Consider the following 18,568-nt stretch of genomic DNA (forward strand, 5'->3'; position numbering starts at 1 on the left):
TGGGTACAGAAGGGAACACTTATACATCATTGACGGGATTTCGTGCTAATCCAGCCTTTCGGGGAAGAAGTATGGAGAATCTTCAAAGAGCTGAAAGTAGACCCTCCATTTGATCCTGCAATCCCTTTACTAGGTATCTCCCCAGAAGAAAAAAATCATGTTACCATAAGGACATTGGCACTGGATTGTTTAGCACAGCTCAATTCACAATCACCAAGATGTGGGAACAACCCAAGTGCCTATCAACTCATGAATGGATAAATATAGTACACACACACACACACGCATACACACACTATGGAATACTATTCAGCCATAAACAAAGATGGAGACTTTACATCTTTTGAATTTACCTGGATGGATTTGAAGACTATCTTTCTAAGTAAAGTAACACAAGAATAGAAAAGCAAGTATCCAGTATACTCAATACTAATATGAAACCAATAGATGAACAACTACACACCCACACAAGAGAAAAACACAATTAAATTAAGTAGGGGGGAGGGGAGGTCGGAAAAGGAGGGGGATCCGTGTGCTCTCACCTAAGGGCACAATGTAAGGGTTTATGGTACACCTTCAGAGTGGAGGGCTCAACTACAACTTGGACTTTACCTAAAAAATGCAAACAATGTAACCTAATTGTTTATACCTTTATATTAATCTGAAATTTAAAAAATTCTCTATACAGGGCAGTGCTTGTGGCTCAAGGACTAGGAAGCTGGCCCCATATACTGGGGGTGGCAGGTTTGAACCCAGCCCCGGCCAAAAACTGCAAACTAAAAAAAAAAATTCTCTATACAGATCCATTATTGGCAGAAGGAGTTTCTGTGGAATTTGATCATTTTCAGGAGACTTTGAAACTTCAATATACAGGAATCACCTATAGGTGGATCGGATGTCCAGTTATCTGCGGCCCCTTCAGGTACCAGATAAAACCTTGATTTCTGTCCCTATTCCGTGGGAGCCTATGGGAAGGTATGCAATGCGAGTAGCCCCGTCTGAGCGAGTCACAGGCAGAGCTTCAAATTTTCCGGGGTGTAACTCCAAAGGCCACCTTCTTTTTTGATCCTGAATGAAATCAAATTATAATGGAAATACATACAAGAAGGGAAAAGGCTAGGAGAATCTCTCCACTACCAACACCCCCCAACTTTCGGCATGAAGAGTTACTATTTTAATCCCTGCTTCCACATAGCCAGAACCTATCTAATCAACACATTGCCCCCTGTCCTCCCAGGCTGGGATAACTGCCCTAGGAGCTAGCACCAAACTGACTAGACGTCAAGTAAGGCTTGCAGCTGTCTCTCTGCATCTTGTTCATGGTTCACTTGCTCTTCCATTCTTTGATGGATCCAGTTATCATTGAATGCTATTAAGAGCCACCTCCCTAAAACCACCTCCCTTTGTTTTTAGAGCTCTCTAAAAACAAAGGCCTGATGGTGCCCCTCAAGGTCTTCCATAACTACCCCCCTCCACTGCCCTGGGATAACCAGTCAGCTCCCAGTGGGCCCTCGCCACCTCTCCAGCACACCATCTCTGTTATCCTGCACTATCCTCCTGGACTTTTTTCAGTCCGTTAGGTTCCCGGTTTTCTCACCTCGGGGCCTCTTCCCATGTGGCTTCTTCTACCTGGAACTCTCTGCGCTCCCATCTCTTTCTGCTTTCACTCATGACAGCAAATCACATCATAGGCCAGTGGAAAATTTCCCAATTATTTCCTGGTCTTGTTTGGTTCCATGTCTATTACAGGTAACTAATGGTCTCCCTAAACACTGGTGGCTTTGGGCAAGAATTTCCCTTCATCTCTATCCTAGTCCCTGATACCCTCTCTCACAACAGTCCCAGACATCAGCATGCCACAGGTAAACACATTATGGACAACTGCAATCCTTCTCCAACCCCTAACATTTTTTTTTCTCTTAAGTCTAAAAGCTGACCTTCCGTCATGGCTCCACCCTTGACTGGGCCTCTTGTGGGGCCATCCCCCAAAGAACTCAGGAGACTTGTTGCAGACAGACAGTAACTTTATACAGCTGCCCCAAAAGGAGATGTAAACACTGAAGGGAAGACTGGAAGAAGTGTTTTTGATTCATAAAAGAGCCAAAAAAGTAAAAGGGAAATGTCAAAGGATTATAGTGATGAGCTGAGGTCTCTCAACCAGTAACCCAACCCAAATTCAACTTGATTTCCTAGACTCACTAATAGACCACAATCTAAAATATCCCCCTCCCTTATTCTCTCTATAACACACACGCAAAAGAACATGCAATAAACTTGCTGAATATTTATTTGGGGATAATTTAAATGCTAAACAATAAAAATTTGACAGAGAAGAAAAGAGACAATGAGAGAAAGAATTATGGAAATCAACCTTTGTGCTATTTTAATCTACAGCCATCAAAAGACTCAAATACTTTAAAAAAAATCCATAAAAGCAACAGTAGGATAAATTCTTGCGTGAAGAAAACTTAGACTTGGGCTATGATCAATGCTAACATACTAATGCAGTTTCTTTTGTGGAAGCTATCTTTGATTCAAGCATCATGCGGATATATTTTTGGAAGGAAAGCCTAGGAAAGCTCTGGAGAGAAGTAGCAAGCAGAGGCTGCATGGATTATTCCACCCCTTGTGTGTTTGCACAGCACCTGAAATTCCCCTGGAGGAAATTCTTTCTCTCCCACTGTGTGTGTGGTGGGGGGATCATCACAGGGCCCCACGTCCAAGTGCCCCCCTGCATAGCAGCCAAGAGGCTCCACTGCTCCTTGTCATGCTGGAAACCAGGAAGCCAGCTCCCACTCATGCAAGGGCAGCAGTGATGCAAGGCAGGGAGGGATCCGACACAGCACGGAGACCAGTAGCCTCGCTTTGGGTCACAGGGCAGGGTCTATAGAACCAGGACCAGACTTAGACCCTGCAGGTCGCCGAGTCCCCAGTTCAGAGTCCGCCTCACAGCATCACTCAGCTTTCAAGGGCCTCCTCTTACACACTACGTTTGCTAAGAGTAGACCAAGGCAAGCTGCCCACAGTTATCTTTCCAGTCACCCCAGCCTCCAAGGACTCTTCCTTCTTTTTCCACTCCCAAAGCTGCTGTAGTCCCAGCCAACCATGTGCCTCTTACCTTTACCTCTGGGTATTCCACGGAGGTTAAGAAGACTTAGTGGATACAGGGTGGTCCTCCTAAAATGACAGTTTTATTAAGCAGATAAGAAAACCATCTAACAAATGCATTATGTTTTTTAAAGGCTCCCCCGAAATCCTAAAGAAATTACTAAATAAGGACCTGATGTCTCTTTCTCCTGGTGTCTGGATCCATTAAAAGCAGGATGTAGAAGAAAAAAAAAATACCAAGGAGTTGCCTGAGCAGGAGGGACTCCGACGACAGAAGTGGACAGTAGATGGCAGTCTGTCCCCGTGTCAGCATGTCACAGAGGCGAGACACATGGTGCAGCTAAGCAGGAGGGAGAAGCAGAGCTTCAGGCTCTGTGGTGGACTCCCCTCCCTTGCCTGTCCCCACTGCAGCCACAAGCAGGATGCTTCTGGAAAGCAGCCTTGAGAGCACACGCACCTACACACCCTCCAAGCATCAATACCTGGACACCATGCATATTGCCCCAGACTCTCCCCACAAAGAACCAAGGCTGTCATCACAACGGGCTCTGAACACCTATCCCCTTATCTCTGGGAATTCAAGAACAAGAAAACCACTGTTTTGCAGAAGTGAAGATCATTCTGGAGCCCTCTAGCCTGCTCCTGAACTAAGAATTCTTTATCATCATCCACACTAAAAGACAATGCCCCAAATGGGACACCCTCCCCCCACTCCATCTTTTCTGTTTACCTTTCCCTCCCTGAAGCATGGTGATTGGAACCTATCTGTCTCCCTCATTAGTTTCTAGACTCCAAGGCCAGGGCCATGTCATTCATTTCTATATTCTCTTCAATGTCTAGCACAGGGTCACCCACAGGATGCATAATGAATAATCTTTATACATGTGTTTTGAGAGGCTTTCCAAGTGTCTAAAGGATTATGCTAATTCATGTGTAATGACACCCAATTTCCCATGATCATGAGCTCAAAGAACTAGGCAGACAAAGACATGGGGAAGAGAGGCCTCTTCTGGTGGGCATTCATGACCTCAGCCTTGGAACAGGCCACAGAGGAGACACAGGGAAAAAGGCTGTGGATCCTTGGCAAGGTCTGAGACTACCTGGGCCCGGTTCCTGGAGCATCCTGTTACTGCTGCACAATCTGAACTCACCTACAACCAGTCATGCTTTCATTTACCCAACATATTTCTGGGCAGATATTATTTCAAGCTGTGGGGGACACAAAGATATACCAATAGATTGTTTTCTTCATGAAATTCATATTCTAGGCAGAAGAAAGGAATGCAAATTAAATACAGGCTGCTAAGTGGTATAGCACAGGGAGGCTGGGAAGGGAGCCCCAGGCCCTCTGGGAGAATGCAGGGAGGCTTCCTGGAGGAGGCAGTAGTTAAGCTATGAAGGATGATTTTGGTGATGGTGAAAGGGTGAGCATTCAAAACACAACACACAAAATACATCCTCCAATGTCATCTCCAATTAAAAAATAGATGTATATTACTACCACTCATATCATTTTGCAATCAGAACATTTCCCTCCACATTTGAGCCATTTGAGGGTATCTCCTTCTGCATCCATCCATCCATCCATCCATCCAGATTTTGCTACTAAGTCCCAATTCCCACAACTGAATGATGGGAAAGACTTTCATGGATCCTCTAAGCCAGTAGCCCTTAACTCTCTTGTTTATTTAAAAGATGAGGAAAGTGAGACCTGTTGTGGTTCAGGGACATAGTCTCTGAAGGAGTTAGAGGCGAGTCTCATCTCCCTGCCCATAGTTTGGGATCTCTCTGATTTAGCATACTGAATTCAGCTACCCACCCACAATTTTATCCCACATAAACCTCTCCCTATTCTAACTTCCAATCTAAGATCTTCCACGAATCTGGCAAGCTTGCCTCTTCAGCGCTTTATAAACATGCACTCATCCATATGTTCAATGACTTATCTGGCATCACGTAACTTAATTTCCTCCACCACCCCCTCGACATTTCTCTACACACGTCCTCCAGACCAGCAGGGATACCTGGAAATCCCAGGCATGGGCCACAGTGAGGTGAAGGGAGCAGCTGAATCATGGAATATCTTAACTATCACTTTGGTAGGGTCTTTTTGACCTTCTAATGAGTCCAACTCCTTCCTTTTCCAGGAGAGGAAAGAGAGGCCCATGGAGGAAAAGTGATTTGCTCACAGCCACACAGCTAGTTTAGTTCCTTTGCAAAGAGAATGTGGCACACCTGGCACACCGTTCAAGGTGACTGGCTGGGTGGCAGGGGCCAGACTCCTTCTTTACCCTGGGGTGCACCTGTTGGGAGATCAGGTGATTTCTAGAGCTGCAGCTTCCTCTTGAACCTGGGGGAAGTACCTTGTGAACCTCCAGGAGCAGGTCTACTAGACACAGGATGGAATGAATCCCAGACTGAGAACTTGAAACATACTCCCTAAGGGATCATTTGGAGCCAGAGGGGGAGGATATTTTTAAATGCTAGGGACTTAGACCTAGAAACAGAGAGAGAGTAGCAAATATCAAGAACTTGGCTATCATTAAAAAAGAGCTATCACTAAAAAAAAAAAAGAAGCCATGTTCTCTATATGAAGGAAAAAAGCATCACCACCACTCATGTGAAAAGTCGTTTCAAACAAAGTAAATGGCGCACCTACAACAGGCATCAGGTCAGTGTTCTATGTTTATTTGCATATTGCAAATGCCTTTAAGCAACAGAAGCAAGTTATCTCTCATTAATTGCCTTAAAAATGTTTATATGGCAAACCAGTGGAGAACAAAAGAATAAGCACCCTCAACCACCAGCCTCAGGGATGACATCCATCCCAAGGTCCCCCCTTGGCTTCCTTACTCTGATGCTGCCCAGAGAATTGGTACACAGAGGCAAGTGCCTCCTCAGCTGCTCTGTGCAGCAAACAAAGCCCAGGGACCCAGTCCTGAGCAGCAACCCCCACACCCCAACCTCCCAGCATGAAACCTACCTTAACCTTGGCTCCAGTCTAAATGGTGTGAGGCCCCCTAACCTATCAAAGAAAGACATTTTCCAAATTCTGAAAAGACCTCATGTTCTCCATTCATGCTCTCTTTTACTTCAATTTTGTGCAATTCCAGGACTCAAGAAGGCTGAGACCCACCACCTCTCGTGGGCGTGTGGATCAAAACCAGATGTCCAGCTCTAACCTTATAGAGTTTACAAGGAGGCAATTGTGGCTTAAATCAATACCTGCATTCTGTGAGGGCAGATTCCCTTGTCAACAGAATGGAAAATAAACGGGGAGGGCCCTGGAAGCTAAGACAGATCTGACACATGCTTGCCAGCAGGTGGCTAGAAAACCTAAACATTTGTCTTACACACAAAAAGGAACCTTCCAGTGGAGCAGGTTATCCTGTGGGGTGACCAAATTTGCAGAAGGCTATGGAACAAGCTCCCATCTGGATGACATCACAGAATGTAGAAATAGAATCTGACTGGCAAGTGGTGGACATGGGATGGCCACAGGGTTCAGGCTGGAAAGCAAGCCCATCAACACCCAGTGTGTGACCACAAGTGTATCCCTTAACCTCAAGAACCTCAAGGGAAGTGGGATTATTTGGGGGGCATTGAGACAGTGTCATGTAATATTGGTAATAATGCCTGGCATCCAATAAGAACTCAAATATTAAATATCATCATCATCCTCAATCATCTTAAAAGGGAGTGCTTATCTTAGTCACTGAAGATATTCAAGGGGAAGCTGAATGATTAGCACCAGACCTATCAAAAAGCCAAACCCAACCCCTTTTAGCTCTGCACATTGGGTGTAGACTAAGCTAAAGTCTAGAGCATTCTTGGCCAAAATGAAACACTCCAGCAAATTCTTTGCACGCCTTTCTGCTTTTGACTCATCCATTCCCCAAATGTAAAAACAGGAGCTTATTAAAGGTGTGCCAAAGTGCACTGCAAGTGAGGCATATTAGCACTGATTAAGTAGGAGAATGGGGCTACCAGGATATCAGAACTGGAATGAGACTTTGCAGATCTTCTAATTCAAGCTTTTCATTTAGAGATGGGGAAATCACAGCCTAAGAGAATGCCCAGGTTCACAAAACAACAGCTAATTAGTGACAGAGCTCAGTCACTCAATCTGATCCCCCACTTCCAAATCAGCTGGCCACCTGCCTGCCACCTCTTGCTGCTTAAAATTACCTTGGCCTGGGGTCTTTTAAGATTAGTAAGGATCATCTTTTAGTCTGATAGCTCTGGTATTGAAAGTTTGAGAACCTTAATTCTTCCAAAAAAAAAAAAAAATCCCTAACTGAACAAATCCATTAAACATTTGGAGCTCAAGAAATGTCTTCTCTGAAGATGTTGCTAAAAAGTGAGCAATCACAACAGACCACACCAAATGTCACTTCAAAATCTGTCTTTTCCAACCTGACCACAGTCAGAAGCTTGTCCTGTGAGGATGCCCAGAGCCAAAGCCAGCCCTCATTGGTTCCAATGAACACTGTGCGAGGACAAAGATACAGGTGTTAGGACAGGAACACTGGATAATTTCTGACCACATAGGGCTGCATGCATTTCTAGCCCTTTGATATTTTTAGATAAAATGGAAGGCTGATAAATTGGAAAACTATCAACAACAACAAAATATTTTACAGTTCTTGGGCCATCTAGATTGTAACTTCAGTCCTTTGAAAGGCTTTGTATCATCTCCATCTTGCTAGAAATCCATCCAGTCAAGGATGAGGTAATATCTATATACACGGCCTTGCAAAGGCCTTATAAACTCCTCCATCCCCATACACAAAGGACTTGAACAAAGCTGCCCCCAATTTTTCCTTGAGCTGGCCCACCTACAAGAAGCAATCTGATGATAATCCAACCTAAGCCGGGTGCCCAGACACCTGCCACGCATAACATGAGCTCTACAAAGGCCCCTGGCCCATCCAGGGCTGTTCTGTGCTCACATGTCTCCCAGTGTGCGCATGCACACACATGCGCACACATACACACACAGAAACATTTCCATGGTCTCCTCTCACTGCACACATGCCTGTCCATGCACAAAGTACATCCACAGACCTTATCAGCAGCATCACACTGGGCTTAGGCTTGTCTCCAGAAGATTTGGTCCTTTTCCAACAAATTTTTAAATAAAACTAAATCTAAGACCCTAGCAACGGTCATTAGTTCAACATCCCCAACTCCAGAAACTGCCTTATTAAAGAGTAAAACAGCAGCTGGAGAGGTTTGAAGCAGGGTTTTGGGTTTTAAAGACCTTCTGTGTCTGCCTGAATCCCCTCTCTCACTTCCAGCCAATGGGTGGGAGTGCTAGTGAAAGGTCTGGAGAAGCCCGTGGCAGAGGCCGCCTGCTCAATTAGGAGTCTTGAATGGAGGGGAAGAGGAGAGGCTGGACAAAACATCTGGGAGTGGAACTGCAGAGATGGGAAATGTTATGTAATTAAACTCTGCCGGCCTGTCCCGCCTGGGGAATGTGAGCTCCATCAGCAGTGACCTCTTCCAATCAACTTAATTGGCCCAATCTCGCCAAGAAAAGCAACAGAATTGGTTTAGTGCCTCATGGAAATAGCTCAGCTCCTGACTATTTATGGCCACTGAACTCAAGGATGGGAGTCTGACTCTGAGCCAGGAGTTAACTGTAGGGAGGTTTCAGTGGGTTTCCTTGCCCACTTTTGCCTCCATTTTCATCTCTGGGGCAAATGTCTGTATCCAAGTTGCTGCCCTGGGCATGAGCATCTCACAGATCCAAGTCCAGGCTTTCTTCTTAACCAGGCAGGCTCTTGTCTGCAAGGACCCACAGTGTGGAGAAAAACAGACCTTGATAGTTATATATAATGGCTACTGGATTTCACTCCTTTTATATTCAAATGGTAGCTAATTACTATTTTCTCTGTTCTCAGAGTCACTTTCTTTTCTTTTTTTCTTTCTTTTTTTTTTTTTTTGCATTCTGGCCTGCAGAGCTGATGCTAATAAATAGAAAAATGTTTGTCTCTGATAATTAATAATATTGACTCTCAGACTATCTTTCTTCTGAATAGTTCAAAGACCTATCACCTGTAATCTAGTTTTGGCTACCTCCAGCTTATCTATGGGTGAATAAACTAAGGCAGTTATAGAAAGTTTTATTTACACAGAAAGTGAACAGTGGAGATGCTATGGACATCACGATCACTTACCAGCTCACACTGCAAAGGGGAAGAGGTTCAGATTCTACTCTCACAATGACCTACAGTCATGCTAGCGAGCACCTGCATGCAATTAGATTTCATCTTGGTACAATTAAACACACCAAGTTTTGATGGGCCTGGGGAAGGAGTAAGCTTTCCTCCTCGTTCAGTCATTACAGACATTGCCATTTTACAAAGAGAGAAATGGGGAGTTAGAGAGATAAAAAATTGTCCTCAAAGTCACACTTTTCCAAAGCGACAGAACTGTAGTAGAATCAAGGCATTTGCATGTGGGAGCCTTCCACTTAACTACACTGCCCTTAGAATACCTGCCACCAGACCTGCACGCTCAAGCTCTATGTCCACTATCTCTTACCCAGATGAGTTTCCTATAAAATAATAAGGTGGAACCTTAAAATGGCACAGCTATAATTTCTTAAATTCAAAAATGTTATGAGTCAAATAAAGACAAAAGTCTTCCCAAATAATTGCCCTCTCATGATCAGAACCTGAACGAACAGGGTTCTCTATTACCTGGTGCATCACAGAAGCACACCCTGATCTGCTCTGGTTGCCTCAGTGGCTATCCCAGGGTGTGAACTCAATCAACTTCCCTTTACCTTTATTCCCCAAGACTATGGCCTATCTTTCATCTACACCAGTGTTTTTCAACCTTTTTAATCTCACAGCACACTTAAACCTATAGATAAACTTCCGTGGCACACTTAAATTACATTGATCAAAACAACAACAAAAGAATATACTTACTATGCTTTGAACTTCTTTCAAAATTAATAAGCTTAAAAATTTTTGAGGCACATCAGTTGAAAATCACTGATTTATATACCTTTTCTACTGAAGATATACATGTGAACATCCAAGGCAATTTTTATCCTTCCCCAGAATTCCTGCAAAACACACACTGCACCTCCTCACAAGAGCCTTGTTTTTCCCAATTACTTTACTCCAACTCTCAGCGCAGTCTCTCTCTTTCTCTCTCTCCCAGAAAACATCAAAGATGAACAAGCACTCCTGGCCCACATCTTTGCTGATCACCACTTCCTATTCTCTGGCTCCATATTAAGTCTCCTTCCTCCTGGGAAGTAGGCAAAGGCCATTCTCAGAAACTCAGGCCTCAAATGGATCAAGTCCTGCCTTCTCACCCAGAGGCAGCATCCTCCAGTTCCCACCCCACGGCCCCTATAAGAAATAGCAACATCCTCCAGCTCCCTCCCTAACATACGAAAGTATACAGCATCCCTGTCTTTACACCCTCTTTTTACAAAACCACAGATAGATTTCAAGTCAGCTTCTTTTGAAGCTGCTCCTCCTTGCAAGAGCCACATATACACCTTTCCTATCCTCTTGCCTCCAAGATTCATAAACATCTCTAGAAACTGAATTATGGACCTTGAAGAAACCTCAACCAGCATAGAGCTCTCTCCATTCCTGGCAAAATTGCAGCAGTCAGCTGAGTCCTGAGAAGGAATTTTTCTAGGGCAGTATGCCATGCCCCAGTACTAAGCAATGGGCTGACAATCCAGTACGTATTCCATTAATTTTAATTGATTATCAATATTAATTGGTGATAGTGAATTCCCCTATTATATAAGAAACCCATCATACAACATTATACAGGCAGGCATCCTTGCCGCTGAGCATGCAAAACAGATTCTTTCACTCACTCCAGTCTGATCTCCACACATCCCTTCCTATTCTCACCCAAAGCCAATGACAGAAGACTTTTCCCCTTAAATGTACATCCTTCGTTCTAAGCTTCTCCAATTCCCTCCTCACTGGGGAAGAAGGGAGGGAAAGAGGCAAACACCAACCCAGCATCCTTCCCTGCAAATGCCTTGCCTCTCCAAGATAAAGAGTGTCTGAGCTCACACTATTCTATCCCCCACGTGCCCCGATGCCATTCCAGCCACATTTCCTTGTACACACTCATGAAGTTCACACTCGGCTCTCCTCAGATAATCTTTCCCCGCCCCCCACACACATCCCCTTGGTAATCCTCAGGCGCCCAACCTTCCACACACATCCACCTTTTGCTCACACACACAGCCACCCTCCTGCACCACACCCACTCCGTGTGTCTGTGCAGGCATGCACACGCCATCTGTCCTCAGCACTGCACTTCTCCTGCTCGGACACCCTTCGTAGGCACAGATTTCGTATTAGCTACACCTATGTTCCCACAAGCTCTCATCTCCCGCTGTGCACACAGATGCCCATCCAACAGACTCCCCAGAAATGCACCTCCGAAGCATGTGAAGCAGCACAGGGCGCCTGCTCTTTTGCCATCCCCCTACACTTACAAACAGAGACTTGGGAAAAACCTCCTTTTCCTTCCCTGGCCACCCAAGGGTCACCAACTCCCTCCACAGGAAAGCAAACCCCATTCACACAGAACCAAATCCTGAGTCTATCTACAATGCAGTCCTCACCAACGCACAATCTCACACCCTCCCTAAAGAGCAAGCACCTTCCTTCAACACTGATTGCTGAACCTGCTTTCTTTTTCTCCCTTTACTCCCAGCACCATACCTAAGTCTGCTTGTTGGGAGTGTAAAGCAGTTGGGCTTTATTCTCTGAATTCTACCTCTCAACTTTCTTTGTGCGACAAGTCAGGAAGGAATAGAAGGCAAGAGGGGGCCAGGTTGAGCCTGTGGGAGAATTTCTGAGTGTTGTGAAAACAGAACCAATGGTAACATCCCCTTTATGTTACAATCTTCTCTCATCCTTAGATGTTTTCCTGTTCACTGTTTTTCCGCATGGGATGGGGTATATCTCTATATTAAAATAGGGGATCGCTCAGCACATTCTGTAATGGACTGAGTTACGAACAGCAGACTCCAGAGCAAACACCTACCGGTACCGTCCTCCCCTCCCCCGCCAGGCCACTGCCCCTCCTCTTCGCACACATAAACAAGTCCGCAGGCTCTCTGTCTCCAGGGCTTTCCCTCTCCGTCTGACCCCTGAGCTCAGGCTGCGTCCTGAGAGCTTCCTCCACTGACTCTGAACCTGCCGCAGCAGCCAGAGGTCAAGGCCAGACTGTCTGTTCGCTGTTTCCCTCCACCTGGAAACCCACCCAAGCCAGGATTCCAGAAATAAGGATCCTTTCTAGCCCACAGCCTTGAACTACACTGTTCGGTGCAGGGGCCTTAGTGCTGTGCATCTGAAGCGCAGACGAAGAAGGAATACGGCAGCAAAAACTCTCGCAAAGAAGCAGCGGACGCGCACCCACTCGCGCACCCCCCACCCCAAAGCAACAAGCAGAGTTTTCCTCCCCCATCACAGCCCCTTGGCCATCCCGCCCCTCCTTCCCGGACTCTCTCATTCCCAAGCCCCTAAATTACATCAGAAGCATTCAGCACTGAGCGGAGCTCTAGGGCAGTTGGGTCCTTTGTGGATCCTTTTAACTCCGACCCAGCCCCGCAGATCCTCGGGACTCCCAGCCTTTTCATACCACTGTTCAAGTTCTTAGAACAGTCTCAGAAAAACCGCGAGGAAATCCCCAGGGAGCGCCCGGCAGGGTTGCTCGCCGCTCCCTGGCGGGGTCTCTTAGGCATGGGCCTCCCACGGAGCTCCAACATCTGTGCAAAGACTCAAGGTGGGGCAACAACCGGGTGGGCGCTGGCTAAGACGACCCTGAGACAACCAGTCTTTTCTGAGAAAAGCTTTTTGGGGGACTCCAACGCAGGTACACAGCGCGGGCTAATAGTCCCAACTTCCCAAACTGGGACTCACACCCTGGCTAGGTTGGTGTCGGGGAGAGTGGAGAACCAGGCGCGGTGGTGGGCAGGGTGCGGGACGCGCGCTGCTGTGTTGCGGTGCACCCTCGCCTCTCTACTGTCCTAGGTCTGCCTGCTACCCCCTTTTGTTATAGGATGCTCAGGGAGACTGTCTCAGAAGAGCAGACGGGCGGGACGGGGATAAGGAGGCTGATTCTGTTGAATCCCTTCGCTGCCCTTTGGTCGTCCCGATTTCCCCTTGCCTTCGCCCTCCCAACCCCCGCCTTCCCAATCCAGGTCTCCAGGTCCCTTAAACCTGATCACTTTCCCAGATTGAAGGAGGTTTCTTGGGCAGCCGATGGATGAGAGGGAGGAGGTGGAGAGGGGTGTCCGTCGGTCTGTCCTTTGTGTGTGTGTGTGAGTGTGTGTGTGTGTGTGTGTGTGTGTGTGTGTGAGAGAGAGAGAGAGAGAGAGAGAGAGAGAGAGAGAGAGAGAGAGAGAGAGAGAGAGAGAGAGAGAGAGAGTTGGTTAAGGTTGCGCCTCGGCCTGGGAAGAGCCCAGTGCAAACTTTGGGAAAGGCACAAGCCTGGAAAAGTGAGTGCAGAGTGATGGGGGTGGGGCGGGGTGCGGAGTTGGCCCCCCATTAAGCTGGTCCACTGAAAAATCCACCCACGTGTGGCCCCCAGCCCCGGACCTGCCCACCCAAAGTGCCCGCCGCCTCCCCTTACCGTGGCAGAAGTAACCATGGCATCCGTGTGACTGTTTCCAGGGACATCGACATGAAGAGAAAGGTGGACGCGAGCTCGGTCATTCAAAGTCTCCCCCACCCCGCTGCAGCCACTACCCAGCAGGGGAAAAATAAAAGAAAGAAAGAAAAAGGAAGAAAGTAGTTGCGTCGGGCTGTGTCGCGGGGCGGTACGCAGAGCTGTTCGGTAGGGAGAGGAGCCTTCAACTCTGAGTCCCGAGAACATAATCTGCGCGGTTATAACCAGCCAACCCGGCCAGATGGCTCTGCGCTCAGCGCCTTAACCCCTTCGGCGCCGCGCCGCCCGCCCCCGCGCCGCCCCACGCAGGCCAGCGCCCTAGTCCCGGGACTCCGCTCCGGGGCCCACTGGGGGAACAGGGTCATTTTCCCTAGCCTCTTAAAAGAAAGAAAGAAAGAAAAACTTCCAAATTAGTAGTAGTCTTCAGTAATTCCCTCCCCCCACTCCATTTCCCTTTTAGAGATCGGGGGGGTAAAAACGAAACATTCTATGTATTATAACATTTTACATGTTAACGTCTAAGGCCTTTCTTATTTGTCCTTTTTTCTTGAAAATTTTCTTTTTGATTATCTTTCTTCTTTTAAGATTTTCTTTACGAGGCAGAAGGGCCTTTCTTTCCCGTCTTCGGGCTGATCGGGTCTGAAGCTAAACTCCTCCTCCAAACCTTAGACCCTTCCAGCTCCAGATCTCTCCCCACCCCCTACCAAACCCACCCTCCACTCCTCCCCCCACCCCACAACACCAACACACCCAAGGACAATCGCTGCTCAGCGAACTCGCTGCTTTAAGGGACCTACAGCCAGGTCGACGTGCAGGCGGTCTAGGGAGGTCGAGGCAGAGAGGTATGCGGGCGGGGGTCAGGGAGACCAAGGGAGGGGCGGCTGTGTGCCGGGCGTGTGTTTGAGTGTGAACGTGGAAGGCAGAGGGAGATGGACGGATCGGAGCCTCCCAAGTCACCCAGCCTCCAACTTCTCCTAAAGCCCCTTCCTTCCAAACTAGAATCCCGCCCTGTGGCTGAGCAACCCACCAGGCTGCACGCGGGACAGCGCGCGAAGTAGAAAAAACAAGCAACAGACAACCTCTTAGGGCGCCTCAAAAGTAGTGAGGCTCACTTTCACGCTGATGTATTCATTCGAGAAAAAGACCAGGGAGGCGGGGAGGGGTCAAAATCTCTTACGTGGAGATAATTTTAGCTGCCCATGAGACCTCACTTGCTCTGAGCGCGTTCTGTCTAAATTTACCTTAGGCATCTTGCTTTCGCCCATTTGACATCAAGAGACATATCACTTAGGGGTCAAGGAGAAAACCCAGAGCCTAGGAGCAGAGTTTTGTGCACTCCCCCCATCCCCCGTCTCCTGGCCCCCTTCCTGGATCCGTGCGTGGGGACCTCATCTCCAAGCCCCCAGGTCGTCCTCCCTCAGGTCTCAGCCACTGGTCACAGCTTCTTTTACTAGGACCTTTTGACTCACATGCGATTGGGGGAGGGGAGCGAGTATCCCATTTCCTCCCCGCCTTTTCGTTCGAGGTGTCTAATAAGCTATGCACTTTATGTTTCAGTCAGGGCCCGGGTTCAAAAAATCCAAATCCCTTGGAATTGAGAATTCGGTCAAACACTAAGAAGTACCAGAACAGTTCAGGCAAAACCGACGCAGAGAGCAGCTTCGGGCCGGAGGGGAGGTGGGAGGTTTGGGGAATCGGGGGGCTGCGTACCAGATAGGTTGTACCTGCCTCATCATTGTCCTGGCTGATGGGGGTGGCCACATCGAAAACAACCAGAAGCGCCCACGGAGGCCCAGGGCCGTCACCTCCTACGGTTCCTCGGAAGGATAGGGTCCTCCTCAGTGGCTCCCCTGGAGCCAAAATATCTACGTCCTCCTCCCGACCAGATTAGGCTGCCGAGTTTTCCCCTTCACCCAGCAACACAGCACCGTGAAGGTTTGGATTGGGCGTGCTCGGTGGGTTTCTGGTTTTCTGCCTCTGTTCCAGCCCGCCTCCCTGCCCTCCCCCACTTCCCGCAATTGCCTCCCCCCACTCCCGGCTTCTCGCAGCGGTCAAAGGCGGGATTCAGGCCCCAGTTTCAGCTTCACTGGCCCAGTTCTAGGGTTTTCTTCTCAAGCTGCAGGTCCTCCCGGAAACCTGAAGATTGCAAGGAAGAAGTTGGTTGACTCCTGCTGCAGCGAGGAACGGGTTAAATACATGTGCGGGCTGATCTGCCTGCAGCTCTTCGGTCCCTGGCAGTCTGGAGGGAGGAGGGGAGGGGGGCAAGCTTAAATTTGAAAAATCCGAAGAAATGAAGGAGACGAAGAAAAGGCAGCAGTGAGTTTAAGACGCGGATTTGTTCTGCAGACGCCTTGCCCTGGATGGCCGCCTCACTGTGGGGAACCTGGGCGATCACTGGGAGAGTTTGTATTGTTTCCCAGCTCCAGGGGTTTTTGTCCTGAGCTGGTGGGTCTGTCTTTGCATGCAGTCAACCCACAGACCTTGTAATATGAGAGGTGACACCTTAATCTTGCCAAATATGTGCGTGTCTTTAGGGGGATGGGGTGGGAGGGAGGGACTGAGGGAAGGACAGAGCAAGAGGCAGAGACTCAGACCTGAGAAGAAGGTGAAAGGTGCAATTTTCTCAGGATTGGCTTCCCAAGTGGAGAGCTTTAGCCCCTTTCTTGGTGGAAGACCTCTTTCAGACAATCTCTCTTGAGCAGGCCACCTGCCTTTTCATTTCCTGAATCTCTTTTGACTTCAGAGCTAAACCTTATCTCTTCTGCCTTCTGAAGATTAGGAATTGACCCCCAGACCTTCCTTTTGACTTCCAAGAAAGTGGCAAGGTGTTAAACGAAGAGGGTGGGCAGAAAAAAAAGAAGAAGAAAGGTAGATATTTTTTAAAAGACAGAAGAAAAGATTATTATATAGAGCCATATCAGAACTGCAGAACATTGTGACTTCTAAGTAAATCCATGTTTCTAAATAGAGGCTTTTCTGTTTTTTTTTATAGAGGGATAGTGGTGGTGTGCATAACTAAAACAAAGAACAGGACTTGGCTGTAAGCTGGTGAGTTCACGTCCTACAGAGTGTCCTGGGTAAGGAAGCCCATCCGGATTGAGGTCTTTCTGATGAGCTAGGTAATTGTGCCTCTCCAAGTTGACCCTGTGGTCGTGGCCTTGGCTGCCCATCTGTTGACTATATTTTTAGGTTGCTGAACTTTCTTTTTCTCCCTGCTGCATCTGAGCGCAAGGCCCTGACTCCTGAAAGTGGTTTCTGGGAGCAGGAACTAGATCTTATTTTTGAAAGCCACCTTTAAAATTCTCTTCTGAAGCTAATTTCCAGAGCTTGCCTTCTGCTCTCCCTTATCTTTTGCAATAGCACCACTCTGTGGTTGGAGCCCTGAACAGAAACGAAGTGGAAATGTTAGAACGAATAATGCCTCCACCTTGTGAAAAACAGCATTTATGTACTCTACGTTGAGTTTAGTGGACTATGTGGTGGGGCCCAGCATGTGGTGAGGGAGGGGGTGGGGTCTCGTGCAGTTGCAGTATAGGGTTAATTCTTTGTGACATGTTGATGCAAGAAATTAGAAAATTGGACTGCATGGCCTCCAAGGACCCTTTCCTCTATGAGCATGGGTGGCAAAGACAAGCTTGGGTATTTTCCCCCATGATCATGTAGCTAGCCTTGCATGTTTGCCTTCTTTTGCTGCTTTCCTTTTTCTCTCCTTTGAGATTACTAAAATGTGCTTCACACCATGCCGATTCTAGAATATTTTCAAGTTGCCTCTTCTGCTGCTGGAAGGTGCTGTGGAGAGGTTTTGTTCATCCCCACCCCCACTCATCCACACAGCTGCTAGAGCAGCGAATGGAGCTGAGAAGTCTGCCATTTCTGAAACAATGAAAGGGAGCACAGGAGTATTTGCATGGGGACTATGAACCTAAGGGTCAGGAAAGGCAGCTTCTTGCTACCTCAGCTCCCTGGCACTCAGAAGACTCCTGCCTGCCCACCATTCTACTCACATCCCAATTATAGCATTATTAACCACCTAGTCCTTTGGCTGTCATGCCAGACACAAACTCTTCTTGAATGTCCTGGAGTTGTGTGAGAGACATTATTCTTTTTTTTTCAAAGTGGGTGCACTTGTTCACAGAAAGGGAGTGAATTCTTTGTTTGTTCAGCAAGGAGGTCTTCCTTAAATTTCTGTCATTTTAAGAAAGCACAGCTTTGCTTCAAGGACCAGCATTCATCTAGGTAAAGCAAGCAGCGATACCAGAGATCAAATTCTTTCAGCCCATGTCCCCACTGTGCTTAATCATTGAGGAATTCTGGGGTAACAGAAAAAGAAACAAATAAAAAAAACATAGTAACAGATCAGGAACTAGAATTCACCAGAAGAGTGGATTTTGGAGTCAGACAAGATGGGCTGCATGCTGCCTTCTTAATCTACTAGCTAGGTGTGTTAGGATGGGGTTAACTTTTCAGGGTCCATCTGGGATTGTTCAAAACAATGCCAAACTAATGGGAGTAGTATGACAAACAAACACACTAATTTAAAACACTCAGCCCAGTGCCCAGCACAGGTAAGTACCAAGTCCAACCTGTAGTCCACCCCACTGGTGGTGGAGCACATTCTTTAAAAAGAAGTTTGACTCAGGAATGGCCTATTTGTGATTTGTATGCCACTCACACATATTTCATTAATGAAATTTCATGAATGTATATTTTCCCCATTAGACAAAGGTGGCAAGAAATTAGTAGAGTCAAGTAGTAGACATACTTAGAATTTATACAGCTTTCTAAT

At 47.2% G+C, this 18,568-nt stretch overlaps 1 protein-coding gene across 5 annotated transcripts in view; it reads right to left on the minus strand.

Moving 5' to 3' along the window:
• The window catches only part of NTF3 (neurotrophin 3), a 65,352-nt gene extending 49,814 nt beyond the window's left edge, over positions 1-15,538 (minus strand). Inside the window, exons 1-3 of one of the 5 annotated variants that reach the window (XM_053556081.1) lie at positions 12,644-12,713; positions 3,281-3,448; positions 3,119-3,177 (exon numbers count right to left, since the gene is read on the minus strand). Coding sequence is in view for 3 of the 5 variants with exons in the window: in XM_053556078.1 (XP_053412053.1) it covers positions 12,644-12,751 (108 nt within the window). In the remaining 2 variants the exon portion in view is untranslated. Of the gene's footprint in view, positions 1-3,118; positions 3,178-3,280; positions 3,449-12,643; positions 12,757-13,746; positions 13,979-15,492 lie in introns of those variants that run through there. The other 4 variants (XM_053556082.1, XM_053556080.1, XM_053556079.1 and 1 more) reach the window with 4 other exon arrangements.
• Between the last annotated feature and the right edge of the window lie 3,030 nt (positions 15,539-18,568).

The sequence above is a fragment of the Nycticebus coucang genome, chromosome 12 (genome assembly GCF_027406575.1).
Source record: "Nycticebus coucang isolate mNycCou1 chromosome 12, mNycCou1.pri, whole genome shotgun sequence".
Taxonomy (NCBI): Eukaryota; Metazoa; Chordata; class Mammalia; order Primates; family Lorisidae; genus Nycticebus; species Nycticebus coucang.